The sequence below is a fragment of the Bacillus rossius genome, chromosome 1 (assembly GCF_032445375.1).
Source record: "Bacillus rossius redtenbacheri isolate Brsri chromosome 1, Brsri_v3, whole genome shotgun sequence".
Lineage (NCBI taxonomy): Eukaryota > Metazoa > Arthropoda > Insecta > Phasmatodea > Bacillidae > Bacillus > Bacillus rossius.
The window spans coordinates 73,336,694-73,356,019 of NC_086330.1; the positions used below are offsets into that span (position 1 = coordinate 73,336,694).

Consider the following 19,326-nt stretch of genomic DNA (forward strand, 5'->3'; position numbering starts at 1 on the left):
CGTTCTATTTCGATCGTTAGTGAGCATCCCGCATCCCGCATAAAAGAACTAAATATTATTTACCTGCAAGTAACATGTGGCGACATCTGTTGTTGAAAAGCAGAACTACTTGCAAAAAGTACCTTTGAATGAGATAAATTAATTCTCGCTGATGAAATAATTAAAAAATTCTATTTAAGTAATATATCTAATTTAAAACTCTTAGTTTGCATCTGTCATTAGTCTCGGTAACTAATATGAATTCCGATTTAGGATCTGACGCTGTATCGAAACGTCATCACTGTAGATACTGTAGCAAGGTGTTTACCTTGAGAAAGAATGCTAAACGACATGAGAGAAGCGAGTGTAATTTGGGTCCTTGTCAAAAACCATTTCATTGCAGTCAGTGTCAGAAATCCTTTGGTAGAAGATATTACTTGGATAGACATTACAAGACCTGTACAATTAAGATGAATAAAGATAACGAAGACTGGGCTACAACATCGCGGAAGAGGAACGAAGGCGAAAAAGCTAATGCTAAAATTACTGATCTAGATCAAGATAATAATTTAAAATCTAAAACAAACGAAGGAAGTTGTAACCACATTAGAAATGAAAATATATTTACTCCAATATCTAGTCGTCTCCATGAAAATGAGAAAGATGGAGAACCATCTGAAGCTTACAAGGTCGAAGACTATGATGAATCATCTGAAGCGTGCATGATTGAAGATTGTGGTGACACATCTGAGGCTGACATGATTGAGTACTGTACTGAAGCACCTAAAGCAGGTAAGATCGAAGACTGTGATGGCGGTCTGAGACCAAAACGATGGAAACGACGTAATAAAATAAATTATCCTGATCAAGTTTGTGGTGCTGACATGATTGAAGACTGTGGTGACACATCAGAAGCTGGCGTGAACGAAGACTGTGCTGACACATCTAAGGCTGACATGATTGAGTACTGTACTGAAGCACCTAAAGCAGGCAAGATCGAAGACTGTGATGGCGGTCTGAGACCAAAACGATGGAAACGACGTAATAAAATAAATTATCCTGATCAAGTTTGTGGTGCTGACATGATTGAAGACTGTGGTGACACATCAGAAGCTGGCGTGAACGAAGACTGTGCTGACACATCTAAGGCTGACATGATTGAGTACTGTGCTGAAGCACCAAAAGCATGCAAGAGCGAAGACTGTGATGGTGGTTTGAGACCAAAACGATGGAAACGTCGTAATAAAATAAATTATCCTGATCAAGCTTGTGATAATCACTGTCACGATGACGAAAGTGACCTTGAGGTTGGTGTTAAAACGATAGACACCAGAGATAATAATATTTATTATAAACATGCAAGGATGATGAACGCAGCAGAAGAGTTTGATTATACCTCATGGGAAGATCCTAACATATTGGTTGACAGGCTACGACTACTACATGGATCGCTTTGTGCAGGAAACTATTCGAACATTAAAGAAATATCCTTCATACTCAAAGAACTGAGGGAAGCTGGCTACATACAATAATGGCTTAAATTAAATGTGTATAAACTTGAAGATAAATTAATATATTTTCTTTCCAAATGGTATCTACCATTTATCGAAATCTGATTTCTAAATAAAACTTATAACTTAAAGGTGCAAAATACGTTACCACTGCCAGTCAAAATGTATACTAATAAAGACATGTTAGTAACCATGCCAAGTTCGATAAGAAAAGTAATTGGAATCAGTTGGAATCAATTGAAGATGGAGCTCTTGGAAAAATTGGAGCCTTTTGAAGCATTTGGAGCATTTGGAGCCTTTTGGAGACATTTGGAGCCGTTTGGAGCATTTGGAGCCGTTTGGAGCATTTGGAGCAATTTGGAGCATTTGGAGCCGTTTGGAGCATTTGGAGCAATGTGGAGCCGTTTGGAGCATTTGGAGCCTTTTGGAGACATTTGGAGCATTTGGAGCCGTTTGGAGCATTTGGAGACATTTGGAGCTTTTGGAGCCGTTTGGAGCATTTGGAGCTGTTTGGAGCATTTGGAGCATTTGGAGCATTTGGAGCCGTTTGGAACATTTGGAGCAATTTGGAGCATTTGGAGCCGTTTGGAGCATTTGAAGCAATTTGGAGACAATTGGAGCATTTGGAGCCGTTTGGAGCAGTCAAGCATTTGGAGGCTGTCAAGCATTTGGAGGCCGTTTGGAGCATTTGGAGCCATTTGGAGCTGTGTTAAGCATTTGGTGGTTATTGGAGCATTTGGAGCCTTTTTTTGGAGCTGTTGGAGCATTTGGAGCCTTTTGAAGCATTTGTAGCCATTTGGAGCTAAGAAGTAGTCGATGCACGTCTATGCAGGGCTAAATGTTTATAAGATTGCTGGCTTTCGCAAGTGATTCTGTAGTAGGATAGAAATTGTGTAATAAATATTATGTTTGTAAAAGACTTTGAGGTGTTTTATTTCTCGAACCTTACACTTTTCTGGTACTTTTTTAAAATTAAAGTTGATTTGTATCGGCCAGGGATCGAACCAAGGACCTTAGTCGATTTAATCAATCAGTATATAGATTACAAATTTATTTAATGAATTTTGAACTTTTTCACGAATCTCTAACATTACAATTATGAATTTCCAATATGGTGGTCTTGATGTCTGATAGGATGATGTTAGTAGAGGTTTTAAAGTCTCTTTAAGAATGATGAACATGGTATATTGAAATTATTATTTTTTCATAAAATTAAACATTATTGCATCGATCGGGTATCGAACCAAGGACGGGAGCGGATCGAATCAATATGTAAGTTAATGAGTGATTTATTTAATGAATTTTGGATTTTTTCCCGCTTTTCTAGCTACATTATTACATGATTTCAAGATGGCGGTCGAATTTCAAGATGGCGGGGGCACCTCGGTAATAAATGATTACTGCACTGTAGCGGGTTAGAATAAAATTAACCAGATGGAAATGTACTCTATAATACGAGTACACGCACAAGATGGTGTACTCCAGCAGGTGGTCGCTCCTGGTAGCATGTACTGAACATAAAATGTCGGATCCATGATGGTCGACAAGGACAAAGTCAAATTTCAAGGACAAAGTCAAATTTCAATGTCACGGTCAAATTTCAAGGTCAAGGTCAAATTTCAAGGTCAAGGTCAAATTTCAAGGTCAAGGTCAAAGTTCAAGGTCAAGGTCAAAGTTCAAGGTCAAATTTCAAGGTCAAGGTCAAAGTTCATGGTCAAGGTCAAAGTTCAATGTCAACAGTTGAGGACAAAGGTATGGTGAACATAAAATTATACTACATGGTATCGACACACTCTAGCAGATGAAAAAAAGATGACGGTCTCCAGCGGATGAATACAAGATGGCGGACATGATATCATACCAGATGATGATATATACCTTGGTACTGGAGGTGGTAGATCAGTCTAGGTAGCTTTCATGGAGGAAGGATCAACCGTTTACTCTCGCCGGGAATCGAACCAAGGACGTACATCGATATAATCAAACAGAATTCTAATACGTTAATTTTTTGATGAATTTTGGAGTTTTTTTCATTAAAATCGGATAATAAATAAAGATTTTCAAGATGGCGTCCAAATTTCAAGATGGCGGACATGACGTCATACTAGGTGAAGATATGTATACTTTGACATAAGTGGTGGGGGTCAGTCTGCCTGCGTCCACTGAGAGGGAAGGATCGGTAGCCATTTTTAATTTTTTTTGCACTCTTCGGGTTCGAACCGAGGACTCCGAGCTCCGTGTCGATAATGTTTGTTTTTTATAAATATTTTATTAAATTTATGTTATTTAAATTTTTTTATAATTTTTTTAAAAATTTTTTTAATTAAAATCGGATAATAAATAAAAAAGTTAAAGATGGCGGCCGTAACGGAAATTGCAACGGTGACGTCATCATCCAATATGGCGGAAAACAAAATGTCGGAATGTTCGAGAAAACAAAATGACATCATCCAAAATGGCGGATCCAAGATGGCGGATCCAAGATGGCCGCCGTGATCTACTTGTCCCGTTATGTTATGTCCCGTTACGCTGTGTCCCGTTACGTTGTGTCCCGTTACGCCGGCTGCACGCACGAAAAAGTGTCACGTTACGTACATTGTCACGTTACGCTCGTCCAAGATGGCCGCCGTGACGTCAAAATCCAAGATGGCGGAAAGGACACACAGCACCGCAGCCAGAAGCCAGTTTCAGGACCGGCTATTATATACTACTCATAAACCTATATAAGAAATGTTCTGTTGACCTTTACCTACTTATTTTTACTAATTTATGAGGAATTCAAACATGGAGTTAGAGGTATACGGGAGTTGAAGTGCTATTGTTAGCCGGTTTTGTTACGCACAGAAGCCGTCGCTATGAGATACAGTATGTGCCGTGTAGCCTGTCTCAACTTGACAGATCTCAGTAGTAGAACTGATGGACGAGTTTAGCAGTGACATTTGGGAAATGGTTACCACTGGTAACACTTTAGAAAACTGTCAAATCTTATACATATTACATGACACAGGTTATATATGTTTAAAGCGCTTGTTTGTAAACAAGCCTAATGCGGAGTTGACTGTCATTGACTGGACGCAGAAAGGAAAGTTCCAGGACACCTGCAGTTGTGTGGTTACACAAGAAAGAATAAACTTAATTTAGTTTTTATTCAATCGAATACGGTAAAACAAAAATCTGTGAATTTATATTGTTTATTAGCGGTAAGAAACGTAGCTGTAGGCAAGTCATCTACATATTTTTGTTAGAGACATTCTCAGTACATTATCCAGTTACATATAATGTATATACAACATCCATGCTACTTTGGTTCATCTAATAAAATTGTTATTTTTGAAAGTAGCTACAGACCTGAAATAATAAAATAAAATAAAGAAATATATTTTATTGGCATCTAGAACTAATAATTATTATGGTTTTTGGTGGTATGGGTCCCTCGCGGGGAGGGGGGGTTTGTGTGTTTGTGTTAATCGTTCGCGCGCTCGCGCGCGCGCGTGTGTGTATATGTGTGTATGCAGGTGTATGTGCGTGTGTACGTCAGTATGTGTGTATGTGTATGTGTGTATGTGTGTATATGTGTATATGTGTGTGCGGGCGTGCGTGTGTGTATATTTGATGGTTTGTGTATTGTTTGGTTTGCTTACTATTTCCCATATCAATCACTATATTCGATACAAAACAAGTCGTTGTTACGTGTACCAAATGGTAGAAAATTTGTCCTGATAAAATTTTAATAGCTAAAATATTAGATTTTAATGGATTATTAGATTTTATGTCGTTATGTATTTTAATGTGTTTAATAAATTTTGAAGGTAGTAAAATTTAAATTTTGCGTGTATTTTACCTTATCCTGTAATCAAATGGCCAACCCAATGGTTTGTTAGGCTTCGCTTGGCGGACACAAAGTACTGCCAAACCTTTTATGTAAGGGTTCTTAGGCTATTTCCATTTTTATCGCATAACATTGAATTTTTGCCTTTGTTACATCAGATATTTTATGCTACTATAAAATAGTCTATTTGTTCCCCCCGGGTAGGGGAAACAAGAGAGTTAGAGCGACACAAGTAAACTGTGTTGTGAGAGTAGCAAGTTTTATTAACTTGAAACAACACAAGAGAAAAATAAACACGTTATTACGATACACTCAAGCGTCTTCGAATATTAATATTCGTTCTTGGACTTGTCCCACTTGAACATACCAGCTGGCTGTCAACACAAAAATAAGACATATGTTAACAATTGGTATAACACATAAAATGACAGCACATTGAATTGTTACAAAAGCATTGGAAATCTGTTTGAAGTTATTAAGCTCGCTTTACTCTAAGAAACAATAGTGAGTCATATTGCACGTTAAATAAATAAATAAATAAATATATATATATATATATATATATATATATATATATATATATATATATATATGAAAAATTACAACAGAATATTAAGTCTTTGTTTTACCAAAATATTACTGTGCGTTAAAAGTCTCAAGTTCAAGACTGCCTTGTGGCTTACAACAAAGTTTACATATGGTAGACCCCTCGCGCTACCGGGTCCAACATGGCCGGACGCTCGCCTCAACACTCGGTGGGTCGTCCTGTCCCGGGCGTCGCTCGCCGAGTCGTCACTGCAGGTACCCCACCGGCCATCCAGCGCCCGGCTTCCCTCTCGACACCGTGGATGCGCTACTATCCAGGAACCTGAAGTTCCCCTGAAGACCGCGAAGCGAGTTGCCCCTGGGCTGGGCTGTCGCGATGTCCGCACCTGGCACACCCGCTCGTGTGTCTCATAACCTCCGAGTGAACACTCCTATGTGATGTGCGTGTCAATACTGGTGTAAAGAAGTCTAAATTGGTAGTTGTCACACGCTACCCTTGGTTTGCCTGCATCTGTCTGACCATACTGTCACCTGCATGCACTGGCTCGCAGCGTTGCCCACTGTTATTGTCCGACTCTGTCTCGGACACGCTATTACCAAGTACGAGTCTCTTGGTTGCCACACAGTTGACACTCTACTCGTTGTTGAATACCTTTGGCACTTAGACTCTGACAATCTCGTTGTGCTCCGGCACTGCTCCGCGAATTGGGCTAAGTCCGACTGATGACGAAAAATAACCAAGTCCAGCTTACCCTTCGCATATGCTAAGTCCCATACCGGAGTTCGATGTTCGTTAGGGCAGAGTGACGGTCTTCTTGGTGGTCCAGGCAGAGTGGCGGCATGTCTTGTTGCGGCGGTGCAGCGCTTCCACTGGTCGCCGATTTTATGCTGATGGCCTGCTAGTGTTCTGCGCCTTGAGCGCCGAGGTCGGGGGTTTATATATACCTCGGGCCACATTCCTCTATGTTCTCTGATCATCCAGAACTTCGCGGTTTCTCCTACTTCAGTCTGGGCGGCCGGAGGGGAGGGCGGTCATATGGCGCGTCACGTGATCGCTCCCTAATGACGTAGGTAAACCCTCCCTCCCCCCCCCCTCCCGCGGTTCTTGGTGGGGCGCAAGCGCGCTTGTTCAAGTAGAGCGCCTGCGGGACTAAACACCCGCTACACAGGCACGTAGCACAGGTGGCATCACTTCAGGTGGAAGTATCGCTTCGGATGTTCGTTGTGGGACGTGTAGCTAACACAACATATTGACAGCATTGTTTCAAGTTCTGCTCACTCCGAAAGTTAAATTAAATTATTCTAGATGCCAATGACTTCGCAGAACTATCTATTTGTAGCAAATATTCACTATTGACTTCAGGAAGTCCATTAAATTATACATTATGCTTCAACGAATTCAGATGTGAAATATTAAAAATTTAATAATTGTTATATTTTAAAAAATGTTGAAACCAAGATGATGTCGTTTGGCTTCTTGAGGCTCGGTCTCACCCGCTATGTTGGATTTTTCCATTTTCACATCACTATTATTGAAGGACTATTTAAAAGATTTTAATAAGATACCTCTGTTGAGCTCTGTCACTTATATTTCATACAGATATTCAGTAAGTACAATATAATGGGTGTAAAATATAGCAAAAGTTAAAACAAAATTTGAAAAATAGTGCAACTTCATAAGCCACTATTATACACTAAGTGAACATCTGATAGTAGTATATAAATGGAGCTCTTGGGCCAGGCTTCAGGCGGAGGATTGAGGATACGGTCAATGACCGATTTCTCTGACGTCACGGCGGCCATCTTGGATTACATTGACTTTTAACTTTGACCTTGACCTTCAAAATCCGCCAAATTTTGTCCAAATTTTGTCCAAAATTGGCCGAAATTCTCTAAAATGTCCAGTTTTTTTGAAAAACATTCCCCCAAATATCTCCAAAAATTTGATAATTCAAAAATTAGGAATTAGAAAAACCTCGAAAGACCTTTTGCTTCAGAAAGAACACAAAATCCTAAAAGCGGCTTAAAAGTCCTAAGAGCTAGCCGCTCTAAGCCGTCGAGATCATGACCTTGAAAATTAGGATGACTTGGCAGCCATTTTGAATTATGACATCACCGTTGCAATTTCCGTTACGGCCGCCATTTTGAAAATCTTTATTTATCATCCGATTTTAATGAAAAAAGTTAAAATTAATAAAAATGTAATTAGTAAAAATTTTAATAAAACAATTAAAAAACGCACTTATGACATGGAGCTCGGATCCTCGGTTCGAACCCGGTGAGGTCAGAAATAAAAAATGACGACAGATCCTTGCTCCACAGAAGCCGTCGTCAGACTGACCTCCCACCCCTAATGCCAAGGTTTATATCATCAGATAGTATGACGTCACGTCCGCCATATCGTTTTCGTCTGCTGGAGGCCGACATGTCGTTTAAATATGCTAGAGTCCGCTGACGCCATGTTAGTTTAATTTTTTGTTCACCATACCTTTGACCTCAACTGTTGGCATTGAACTTTGATCTGAACCTTTTCCTTTGACCTTGACCTTGACCTTGACCTTTAACCTTGTTCATGGTGACCATCTTATATCCTCCATCATGTGTTCAGTACTCACTACCAGGAGCGATAGTTAACATATATCGCCTGCTAGAAGAACATTGCCACCATCTTGTTTTCGTCAACTAGAGTGCGCTCCCGTCATATTAGTTTAAGTTTTACCCGCTAGAGTGCAGTAATAATTTATTATTACTGAGACGTCCACCATCTGAAATTGGGACGTCATCTTGGAATTGTGTATTAATTTAGCTAGAGGTCTCTTGAGGGGTATTTTTTTTTTTTTGCATTGCTCAGAGATCCAACCAAGAACGGAAATCTTTAGCACCATAGAATATTGGAATTTTTCCCGAACCTCTAGCTAAATTAATACACAATTCCAAGATGACGTCCCAATTTCAGATGGTGGACGTCTCAGTAATAATAAATTATTACTGCACTCTAGCGGGTAAAACTTAAACTAATATGACGGGAGCGCACTCTAGTTGACGAAAACAAGATGGTGGCAATGTTCTCTAGCAGGCGATATATGTTAACTATCGCTCCTGGTAGTGAGTACTGAACACATGATGGAGGATATAAGTTGGTCACCATGAACAAGGTTAAAGGTCAAGGTCAATGTCAAGGTCAAAGGAAAAGGTTCAGATCAAAGTTCAATAATGCCAACAGTTGAGGTCAAAGGTATGGTGAACAAAAAATTAAGCTAACATGGCGTCATCGGACTCTAGCAGATTTAAACGACATGTCGGCCTCCAGCAGACGAAAACGATATGGCGGACGTGACGTCATACTATCTGATGATATAAACCTTGGCATTAGGGGTGGGAGGTCAGTCTGACGACGGCTTTTGTGGAGGAAGGATCTGTCGTCATTTTTTATTTCTGACCTCACCGGAGGATCCGAGCTCCATGTCGTAAGTGCGTTTTTATTTTTTTTTTATTAAAATTTTATTAATTACATTTATATTAATTTTAACTTTTTTTTTCGTTAAAATTGGATGATAAAGAGTTTCAATATTGCGGCCGTAACGGAAATTTCACCGGTGATGTCATAATTCAAAATGGCTGCCAAGTCATCCTAATTGTCAAGATCATGACCTCGACGGCCTAGAGCGGCTAACTCTTAGGACATTTAAGCCGCTTTTAGGATTTTGTGTTCTTTCTGAAGCAAAAGGTCTTTCGAGGTTTTTCGAATTCATAATTTTTGAATTATCAAATTTTTGGAGATTTTTTGCGGAATGTTTTTTCCAAAAGACTTAACATTTTGGTGAATTTCGACCAATTTTGGACAAATTTGGGCAAATTTTGAAGGTCAAGGTCAAAGTTCGAGGTGAATGTCAACCAAGTTGGCCGCCGTGACGTCAGAGCAATCGGTCATTGACCGTATCCTCAATCCTCAGCCTGAATCCTGTCCCAGGAGCTCCATTTATATACTGGTTGTGTTGAAAACGAAACAACAAATGCTTGGGAGGTAACAAGGGTAAAATGAAAGCAATGAAGCTCGTGTCGAGGAAAGACGTGTCCACTAAGCAGCGGCTCCCGACAGGCGCCTCGGCCTGGCAGACGGCCCTGCTGGCCTTCTCCGCGCGCCGCAACGCGCCCCCGCTCCTCAGCACCGCCAGCCCCAGCGGCAGCCTCGCCTGCGTCAACGGCGTGCGCTTCCTGTCCATGGCGTGGGTCGTCGTGTTCCACGCGCACGCCGCCGTCCACAGGACACCCCGCGCCAACGCCGACGAGACCTCGCGCGTGAGTGCTCCTCAAGAGTGGGGCCTTCGCTGTTGACGGGAAGGGGAGCGAGATGAGGAATCTGTGTGTGTCTGTTGTCCGCGTTGTGCGGAGGCTACGTAATTTTGAAACGTGACATTTTTTTAAGGGATTTCTCCGCTACGTTGAAGGGGGGAGGGGGGTCGTTAAAACCTTTAAGAGATTTGTTCGATACCTTAGTTCTTTATTAATTTTATTTATTTTTAGTGAATCTCGACTACATTTACCTGATGATCTCCATGGTAACGGCCGTCGCATTGTTGATGATGCTCTCTTCGTCTCCTGGCAACGGCTACTGCATTGTTGGTGCCTCAATTCAAGTTAGATCTTAATCCAGTATGTATTTAATAATTATCTTTGCTATCATATTGGCACGGTATCGGTTAAATAAATGCTAATCTGAAATTATTGAATCCAAAATAGCATCTTGGGTTTAAATTTATTCCCGTTATCTTAGTGCTAACGTTATTTTATTTTTAAAAATGTTTAATTCAGTTAATTTCAGTTAATGAAAAGCAGTGCGAGAGTGCTCTGCATGTAGACTCCTGTAGTGAAGCGCAGATGGAGCAGCTAGCAACTAATAAAGTAGAGAATCAGGCAAGTGTAAGACTCTTGGCGGGTTTTTAGTCGCCATGTTCGAGACAACAATGAATCTCCAGTGCGTACCTCCATGGTATACTTCATTGAAGGAAAATTAACGTATCGTTTTTATCTATCAAATCATAGTTACCGAAAAGACAGACGGTAGCAGCGCTCGATAGCATGTTTACAATATTATAGCACACTTACATACTTGCATACATCCACGCTTAGATATACCTGTACACTACACACTATATATACACTCGCATACCTATACACACCCCTGTACGCCTGTATACTCTCATACCTGTACACTCCTGTACGCTTTACTCGCATACCTGTACACTCCCCTGTACTCTTATATACTTGCCTACTTGTGTACCCTGCAAGTTTCTCATGCCTCTATCTGTGAAGTTTTACTTCTAGAGCGTGTGACGGCCGCACATCTTTTTTTTACGGCAATATAATTTTTTGGACTGAAAAAGGGCATTTATTACAACAAAATTATGCTGCCCAAAATAAAGCCACTTAGCGGAGATATTTTTGTCAACACTTAAATATTTGGTGAGGTCGAGATTGAAAAAAAATGAAGAAATATTAAATTGCCACAATATACAATATTACATAGAGTTAATTCACGTGAACTCAAACACAGCTGTACTTAAGATAGTTGCGAAATAAACACAACTTGGGGACTTCCTTGCTTTTCAGTTCAAGGAGAGATGGTACATGATGATACTGGTGAATGGGACGCTATCTACCGACTCCTTCTTCTTGATTGGCGGGGTCTTGTTGGCATACATATTCATGAGGGACCGAAAGAAGAATCAACCGTTTAACTTACTAACTTTCTACCTGCACCGGTACATCAGGTGAGTTAAAAAAGCCAAACTGTATCACTGAAAGTCTTCTGAGAATTCCATGCTTATGTGAGGTAGTTCAAATATGACACTAGAAAGAATGAATTTTTATTGTGAATGTTAAAGACACTAGAAAGAACGCATTGATATACCTATTTAGCATAAAACTACCAAATTTCATGTAGTATTTTAGTTCATTTTACAGATAAAAATTAATTTTCGTGTGTGATTATATTATGTTCTTTAATTCAGATTAGGAGGTATTTGGTGACAGTGACAGCTTAGCCGTTACTCATAATATTGTAAGTCCATCGGTCTGTAAGTACTTCTGAACACGACCATACAATATGAAATTGTACCTTCGCCTTAGTTTTTTCGGTGTGTTTATACTTAATACTCTGATAGTTGATAGAACAATAATGTATGCATATTGCTGAAGGCGCAGGACTTTTCGGTTGCAGACTCACTCCTGTTTACGCAGTCGTGATCTTCTTCTACGCGACGATACTGTACCGCTTGGGCTCGGGCCCTATGTGGGATGAGTTCATCAAGGACGAGAGAAGGAAGTGTGTCGACTGGTGGTTCAACAACCTGCTCTACGTCAACAATTACAACTCCAATAACAACACGGTACTAGAGTCTCGCCTAACACATGTATATCTTTTACAGTGGAAATAACTGCACGAACATCCTACAAGTTACTATATCATATCCTGTTTGGTTAAACGAAAAATTATTCAATAATAAATGTACGTTACGTTTACTAAACTAAGCTAAAGCGAATCATATGTGTTATATAGTATTATAAACTAAAAAAAAGGACAAAAATGAACTGCGATAAATTGTAAATACAAGTAAAAATACATGCCAATATGGTCAATGCCAATATGGCTCGTCTTCTCCTAAGGTGAACTAGAATTGATATATTGCAAATGTAAAATGTAGTGGGTGATGATCGTGAATATTTGTTTTTTTCTCCATCGTAGGGTTTTATTGCATGTCAACTTTAAGGAACAAGTTTGCTTCTGACGCCCATTGGGAGTGTGAACTTGATTCAGTCCCTAAACAATCATCGTTGTCATTAAAGCAATAGTAACTAAGCAAGCGACGCTAATATTTAAGTTCGCATTGGACTGTAATGTTTGTCCAAGTCACAATATCCGTGAAAATTTATTTCCCAAAAAAAAAAGTAGTACGATAATTTTATTGGCGACAGAAGATGACTTGTGAAATACCAGAACACGTACGTATATTGTTGCAGTGCATTGTGCAGTCGTGGTACCTGGCGACCGACATGCAGTTCTACTGGCTGTCACCGCTAGTGCTGTATCCTCTGTGGAGGTGGCCGAAGGCCGGGTGCTTGATCATCGTCACGGGGATGGTGGCGTCCACAGCCGCCCTCGTGACTCTCACCGCCGCGTACAGTGGCATTGAGTAAGTGCAAGCCATGTTTCTTACGCCAGGTAGTTCTCAATGAGCGCACCTCCTGGTTATTACTTTACAGTATCTTTTGGGAGTACCTCCTGGTTCTTGCACCAGGAGGTCTCGAATGAGCACGCCTCCTGGTTATTCCGCTACGGTATCGGATGAGTCAACACTATTAACATCCATTGAGAAAATCTGTATAGTATGGTCAGTATTGTGTTTATATACTTTACTTCTAATCCTCAAGTCCTGAACTCAACTACCACCTCGGGTTTGGCGGTTTTAGGTACACGCTGTATCTTATATGCCCTCCTTCATCAGACGAGTTAATATATTATAAAATTCTACACACCTATACAGTTAAACATGTTGGTATACAACACCAGATATGTGGCTGTGCGTCCTTTGCCAATCAATTTCTAGACACTTAAGTGGATTGCAGATGTTAAATGTTACTTGTTTTCAAATAAAGTGATAGTAAAGTCATTTAATTAGTGTTCCTATGTGTATGTGATGAAGTAGGTTTTCGAGAAAAAAAATAAGGCATCTTATCAGTACATATTTCAATGAACTCTTTTTTTAAGTTATACTTCTTTAGGCACGTTATGAAAAAATTATGTGAGTGAAGTTGTACAATGCGCGCGCACTATGCAACGAAATTTTCACAGGATGAAAAAATGGCTAAATACAAATAAAAATTATAAATAAAAATTTTAATGTTATACTTTAGTGACGTTATTGAGTACAGGTCCATATTTAAAAAAAAATATTGTAAATATTAGTGATAGAAATTATCTTTATAACTTTTAAAGTTTATTTTCATGTTTATTTAGATACGTGTGTTTTTATGTATGCATATTTTTTTGCATTATAAAATAAAAATGTATTATTTATAAAAATTTAAAATTATTCAATTAGAATAAACAATCAGAATATTTATTTTCATTATTAATTAAAATTATCTCTGTTATTTAACTAAATTAAATGATTTATTTTGTACACATGTTTGTATTAATATTGGATGCAGATTTTTTTTAATTTGATTGAATTTATACTTTACCAACCGTTTTTATAATATCACTCAAATATTTTATTATTATTTGGTATCAATTTATTATTTACATGCAATATTTAAGTTAGTTATTTATTAGACCAAGTAGGCATAACTTAAACGCACGTACATAAAGTATACACGCCCATTTTTTTTCTATTAGTTCAGTCACTATAGTTTTTCTTTTAGTACCTGTACTTTTACATTAAATCAGGCTTGTATGTAAACAATATTACGAAGTTTATAAACTTTCGTGAGTGGAATTAATTTTTTCAATACGGGTTTTAACACCATGAGTAAAAGACGTAAAGTAACACGAGTGATAAACTTTCAGTGAATTGCACATTTTTCATACTATTATTATAAGTCAGTTTTCAAATTAGGCTTATTATTTAAGATGCCAGGTTATTTTTTCAATATATTTATAATTTTTAAATTTTTGTATTAGTTCTTCCAGCAAAATAATTTTCTGTAAATCATAACATTATAGTTTGCTGTAACATTCACTATAAAAAAAAACAATAATGAATTTATGTGTAGTTCGTTACTCTGTCTGCTGTACTGCTCTTTAACAGTAAACATATACAATACCAGAATTTAATTCTTTCGTACAGGTAACAGGTCATGTTACAACGTTTGTACTGAACACTATATAAAAATTGTTCTCGTTTCTGCAAATACGAGGCGTGAATGGAAAGTAAGTACCGTTTGGTTATTAAAAAAAAATAAACTCATGAAAAAAGATTTTATTGAAAGTTTTATTTTACTGCATATCTACATCACATTTTCACATAGTCGCCATTCAGTTCCTAGCACTATTCGCAACGCTCTACCAGTTTCTTTAATCCCTCTGTATAGAAGTTCGCCGCCTGGAAATTTAACCAGATGACAATCGTAATTTTGTACATTTTGCTGTAATTTTTTACTAACGTTTTATTAAATAAACCAAGATTAAGTCCTTATTGTCCCAAAAAACGGTAGCAATCATTTTTCGACTCTAGTACGGAGATTGCTTAAACTTTTTCCGGAGATGTTTACTAAGCGCCTGTACTTAGGCTACACGCATTGCGTATTCAAAGTCCATGATGCCTATGGCCGAGGCGTCCGTTCCATTTCCAGGCGGCGAACTTCTATGCAGAGGGGTTAAATAAACTTGTAGAGCGTTGCGAAAAGTGCTTGAAACTGAATGTTGACTGTGTGAAAATATTATGTATATATGCAGTAAATTTAAATTTTCAATAAAACCTTTATTTCACGAGATAATTTTTTTATTGACCAGACAGTACTTACGTTCCGTACACGCCTCGTAGTTGGATCGTGTGTGACTTCCATTTACGTTGTCAGGAAACCCGCTTAGCAGATCTACGTGCGTGATTGCATACTTCGTAGGCTGCTGGCAATTGAAATCCCATTAAGCAACTTGGCTTTGTATTACTGTTAAAGGTGAAACATTAGTAACTGTAACTGAAATGATGATTGTTAAAATTACACCTTCAACAGTTTTAAAACAAGTGTTTGTAAACTCCAGGCTCATTCGCACACAAAATGTTAGTTATATTATTTCCTAGTAATTACTACCTTTTAAGGGATATGTTTGTAAATGTATCACAATATATCTTATATTTTGTGTCTCGTCGCAAATTTTGTTACCAGATACACATTACGACTCTGTCTCATACGCAATGTTGAATTTTTTATTTTTTCTTCAATATTTTTATTAAAGCTATGTTTCAAAATATTTTAACACGATATCACCCTTGCATTTGCTTTTCTGTCATCAATATTTTCAATAGTTATTCATCAAGTGTAATACATATAATAGGTGTAAAATTTCACGCAAGTAATAGTAATTAAGAACACTAAGTGACCATTTAGTCCTATTATAGAAGAAGAGATTTGCGGGTTATAGCATACTTAATAAATTACAAGAAATTTCATGAATATCCAATTAAAATTAACGAATTCTCAATCAAATTTTACAAATTTTCAATCAAATTTTAAATTTTGTTTTACATCCATTACGAGTTTTCTACATCAAATTTCAATCAAATTTCATATTTTTCACATCAAACAAATTATTTTTTCGAACCAAATTGGTGATTTTCACACAATATTTCATGTTTTCTTTATACCAAAAAATAGTAAAAGTTAACCACAATCATTTTGACCAAACATGGTAAAAGTCACCAATAATCAAGAATCACTATGAATTTGTCAAAGTCAATGAATAGATCAAAAGTGAGCTAGCGTGTTAAAAACCATAAAAAAATTTATATAACTTTATTAATACTCATTTTAAATAAACCTATTTCTGTATAATGAAGGTCTATTTTATCCAAGAAACTGCTTTAATTCAAAGTATAATGCGATTGCGGACGATATGTTAAGGGATATTTAGAAAAGCACAAAAAATTAAATAATGTTATTCGTAATCAATAAGACAATAAATTATTAAACTATTTTTTTACCAAAAAATTAACAAATATTTGGGAAAAAACTTTCCTAATAAAAAAATTTGAATTGGGAAAATAGTTTTAAAAAAATAGCTTTACACATACAATTTCAAATTTTGCTGGGAAAATAGGTAACATAAAAGGGGAAAAAGCTTTACTTATTAAATTTTTAATTGTTTTATACCTGAAAAAATAGTTAAGAAAGTGAAAACGTGAAGAAAGTGAAAACGTTTTACTCATAAAATTTCAAATTTCTTACGACTAAAAATAAAATCTCCAAATGAGTGTAGAAAATTGTAATTAAAAAGAAAAAATCATTTGATGACTATATAAATTGTTTGTTTAAAAATTGTTTGTTAGAAAAATTGAACTTTAAAACAAGTCAAAAGTACGAAATGTATTTATTGGAAGTTAATAAAATCGCACTGAGTCTTTTATATAACAAAATCATTGTTTTAGAAAATAAAATAGATACGATGCCATATGGATATTATAAAGTTTAGAAATGAACTTTACTTCTACAACCACAGTTTAAAATACTCTTTATAACAACCAAATTTTGATTTATTTTTCTATGTTTTTACACCAAATTTGCTTTTAATATTTCAACAACATTTTTTTCACGCGTCTTAAAATTCCAACTACAACAAACAAATATTCTGTAACATAATTGCTTGGTATAAAAACTAAACAAACTAACGAAGGATATGAATTATGCTTACTGACCGAAAATGCCTAATAACATCTCCCGGATTAATTAAACAACTTGGAAACCATATTAAATAATTTTTTTAATTGATCAGATAAAAAAAAAGAAACATTTTCAAATAATTATCAAACGAATATGGGATTAATAGATTAGAATCAAGTATTTATAATTATTTTAACGAAGATTTATAACAAGAAAAATAGTTTGATCCAATAAAAGATTGTTTAGAATTAATGGAAAATAGTAAAGAATATTTTTACAATGCTCCATTTTTCCGTGCCTATTTATAAAATTTGGAATAAATTATCAGATGAAATAACAAAAATTTTTTTTAAAGATTTATTGCAATATTTATTAGGGGAATAAAATTATATAATAACTGGTATACAAATTAAATTACAAGCAAAATAATAACATAGAAACAAAATAAAATAAAATTTTTTTTTGTGTTATCTGCTTTATATTCAGTGCTTATGCTATTACAGAAATACATTTTTTTATCCTTTATATCTGTTGTATACTAAGGAAAGAGAACAAGAAATAAAATAAATAAGTAACTAACAAAGAAAATTATAATATTTAAAGAAAATCAAATCCATTCAAGAATACAAAATTGTATTAAGTAAAGAAAAAACTAAAGAAACTGAGCAAGAATCAATAAACAATTTTAATAAACATTGGAAAAATTGCAATATTAATGTTTGTATAAACACACTGCATTTGCGGTAAACAATATAGGAAAACTCTGAGCACTTTTAGACAAAAAATAAGTTAAATATTTTTATTATGTTAAAGGTTTATTTAAAAGTAGGTTGATAGAGACTAGTGAAAATTGAGAAATATTAAAAGAAATGTATTTTGTAGCAGATAATATAATATAAAATGTTTAGTTCTCAACAGAAACACCTATTTGGAAATAAAAGCTAATGGAACTAAATGTTATAATGGTAAAACATAACCCACACATATAAGTATTTAAAATTATAGATTGCTTAGGCGAAATACAATTAAACAAAAACTTAAAGAAATAAATAAAATTGGAGATATTATTTGAAATATTATACTTAAAAATTGTAAGAGACTGGAAACAATGGAAGATGAAATGGATTTGGTTATATCGAATATATCTACAGTTAATTATAGAGGTAAAGAGAGCTACCTACATATAAATATTCGAAAAATTTAGATTGTTATGTTGTTGCCGGAACCTGAACATGGAGTGAGTTAGGTGAAAAACTCAAAAATGATAGAGGAGGTTCGTTGAGCTAAAGCACAAATGTATTCACAATAAATAATATCAACAAACAAATTAGAAGCAACAGACTCAATATTATAATGGTATTGCTCAGGTATGGCACAGTTCTATATGACACTCGTTAATAAACTTGGTGGTAGTTAGCCAACTGCAACACACAAGAGGCAGAATATAACAAATGACGGTAATATCATAACATATCTATTAATTGCCTTATAGAGATTCAATTAATCTATTACCAAATATACAAGTATTACAGGGGTCGTAGTATTAACCACAGATTCACAGAGTACAATATAATAATAATAATAATCACTAAAGAAAACCCCATTATTATATATACAAATATAACTCCGGGCCATAATGTTAAATATTATGCCACGATCACACGCCTTAATTGAGGCTAAACTGTTAAATGACAGTGTCGAATGAACACTTAATATATTTATCACTACAATTTTTGACATAAATCAAAATATTTATAAGTTATATAAAATGGCAATTAAAATTTACAGGCTCAAACTCTGGATGGTAAACATGGGCCGGAAAAGAGGAATATTCCATATGCGTTGTTACTCGCCTGAAACACGTAACGTCGGTCACGAGTGCGGCTCCTTGCTCTCCAGCAACCCTCTCCACTCGTCCCGGGACTCGCCAGCCGAGAGGCAAAGTTGTGAGGTCGTCGAGTGCCGGCGACCAGTGGATCCGCCGACCCACGCCGGTGGCTTGTCCAATCTCAGCAATGGTCAACATTTTTGTGTTTACCTTTTTATTAACTAATTTAGGGTAGAAAAAACGTGAAATCTTGA

General features: G+C 36.4%; 1 protein-coding gene across 1 annotated transcript in view; it reads left to right on the forward strand.

The window, feature by feature from the left end:
* Nucleotides 1-19,326, forward strand: part of LOC134537684 (nose resistant to fluoxetine protein 6-like) — a 94,823-nt gene that overhangs the window by 16,638 nt on the left and 58,859 nt on the right. The window contains exons 6-9 of the mRNA XM_063378398.1: nucleotides 9,965-10,164; nucleotides 11,476-11,636; nucleotides 12,086-12,254; nucleotides 12,886-13,058. Of these exons, the coding sequence (XP_063234468.1) occupies nucleotides 9,965-10,164; nucleotides 11,476-11,636; nucleotides 12,086-12,254; nucleotides 12,886-13,058 (703 nt within the window). The remainder of the gene's footprint in view (nucleotides 1-9,964; nucleotides 10,165-11,475; nucleotides 11,637-12,085; nucleotides 12,255-12,885; nucleotides 13,059-19,326) is intronic.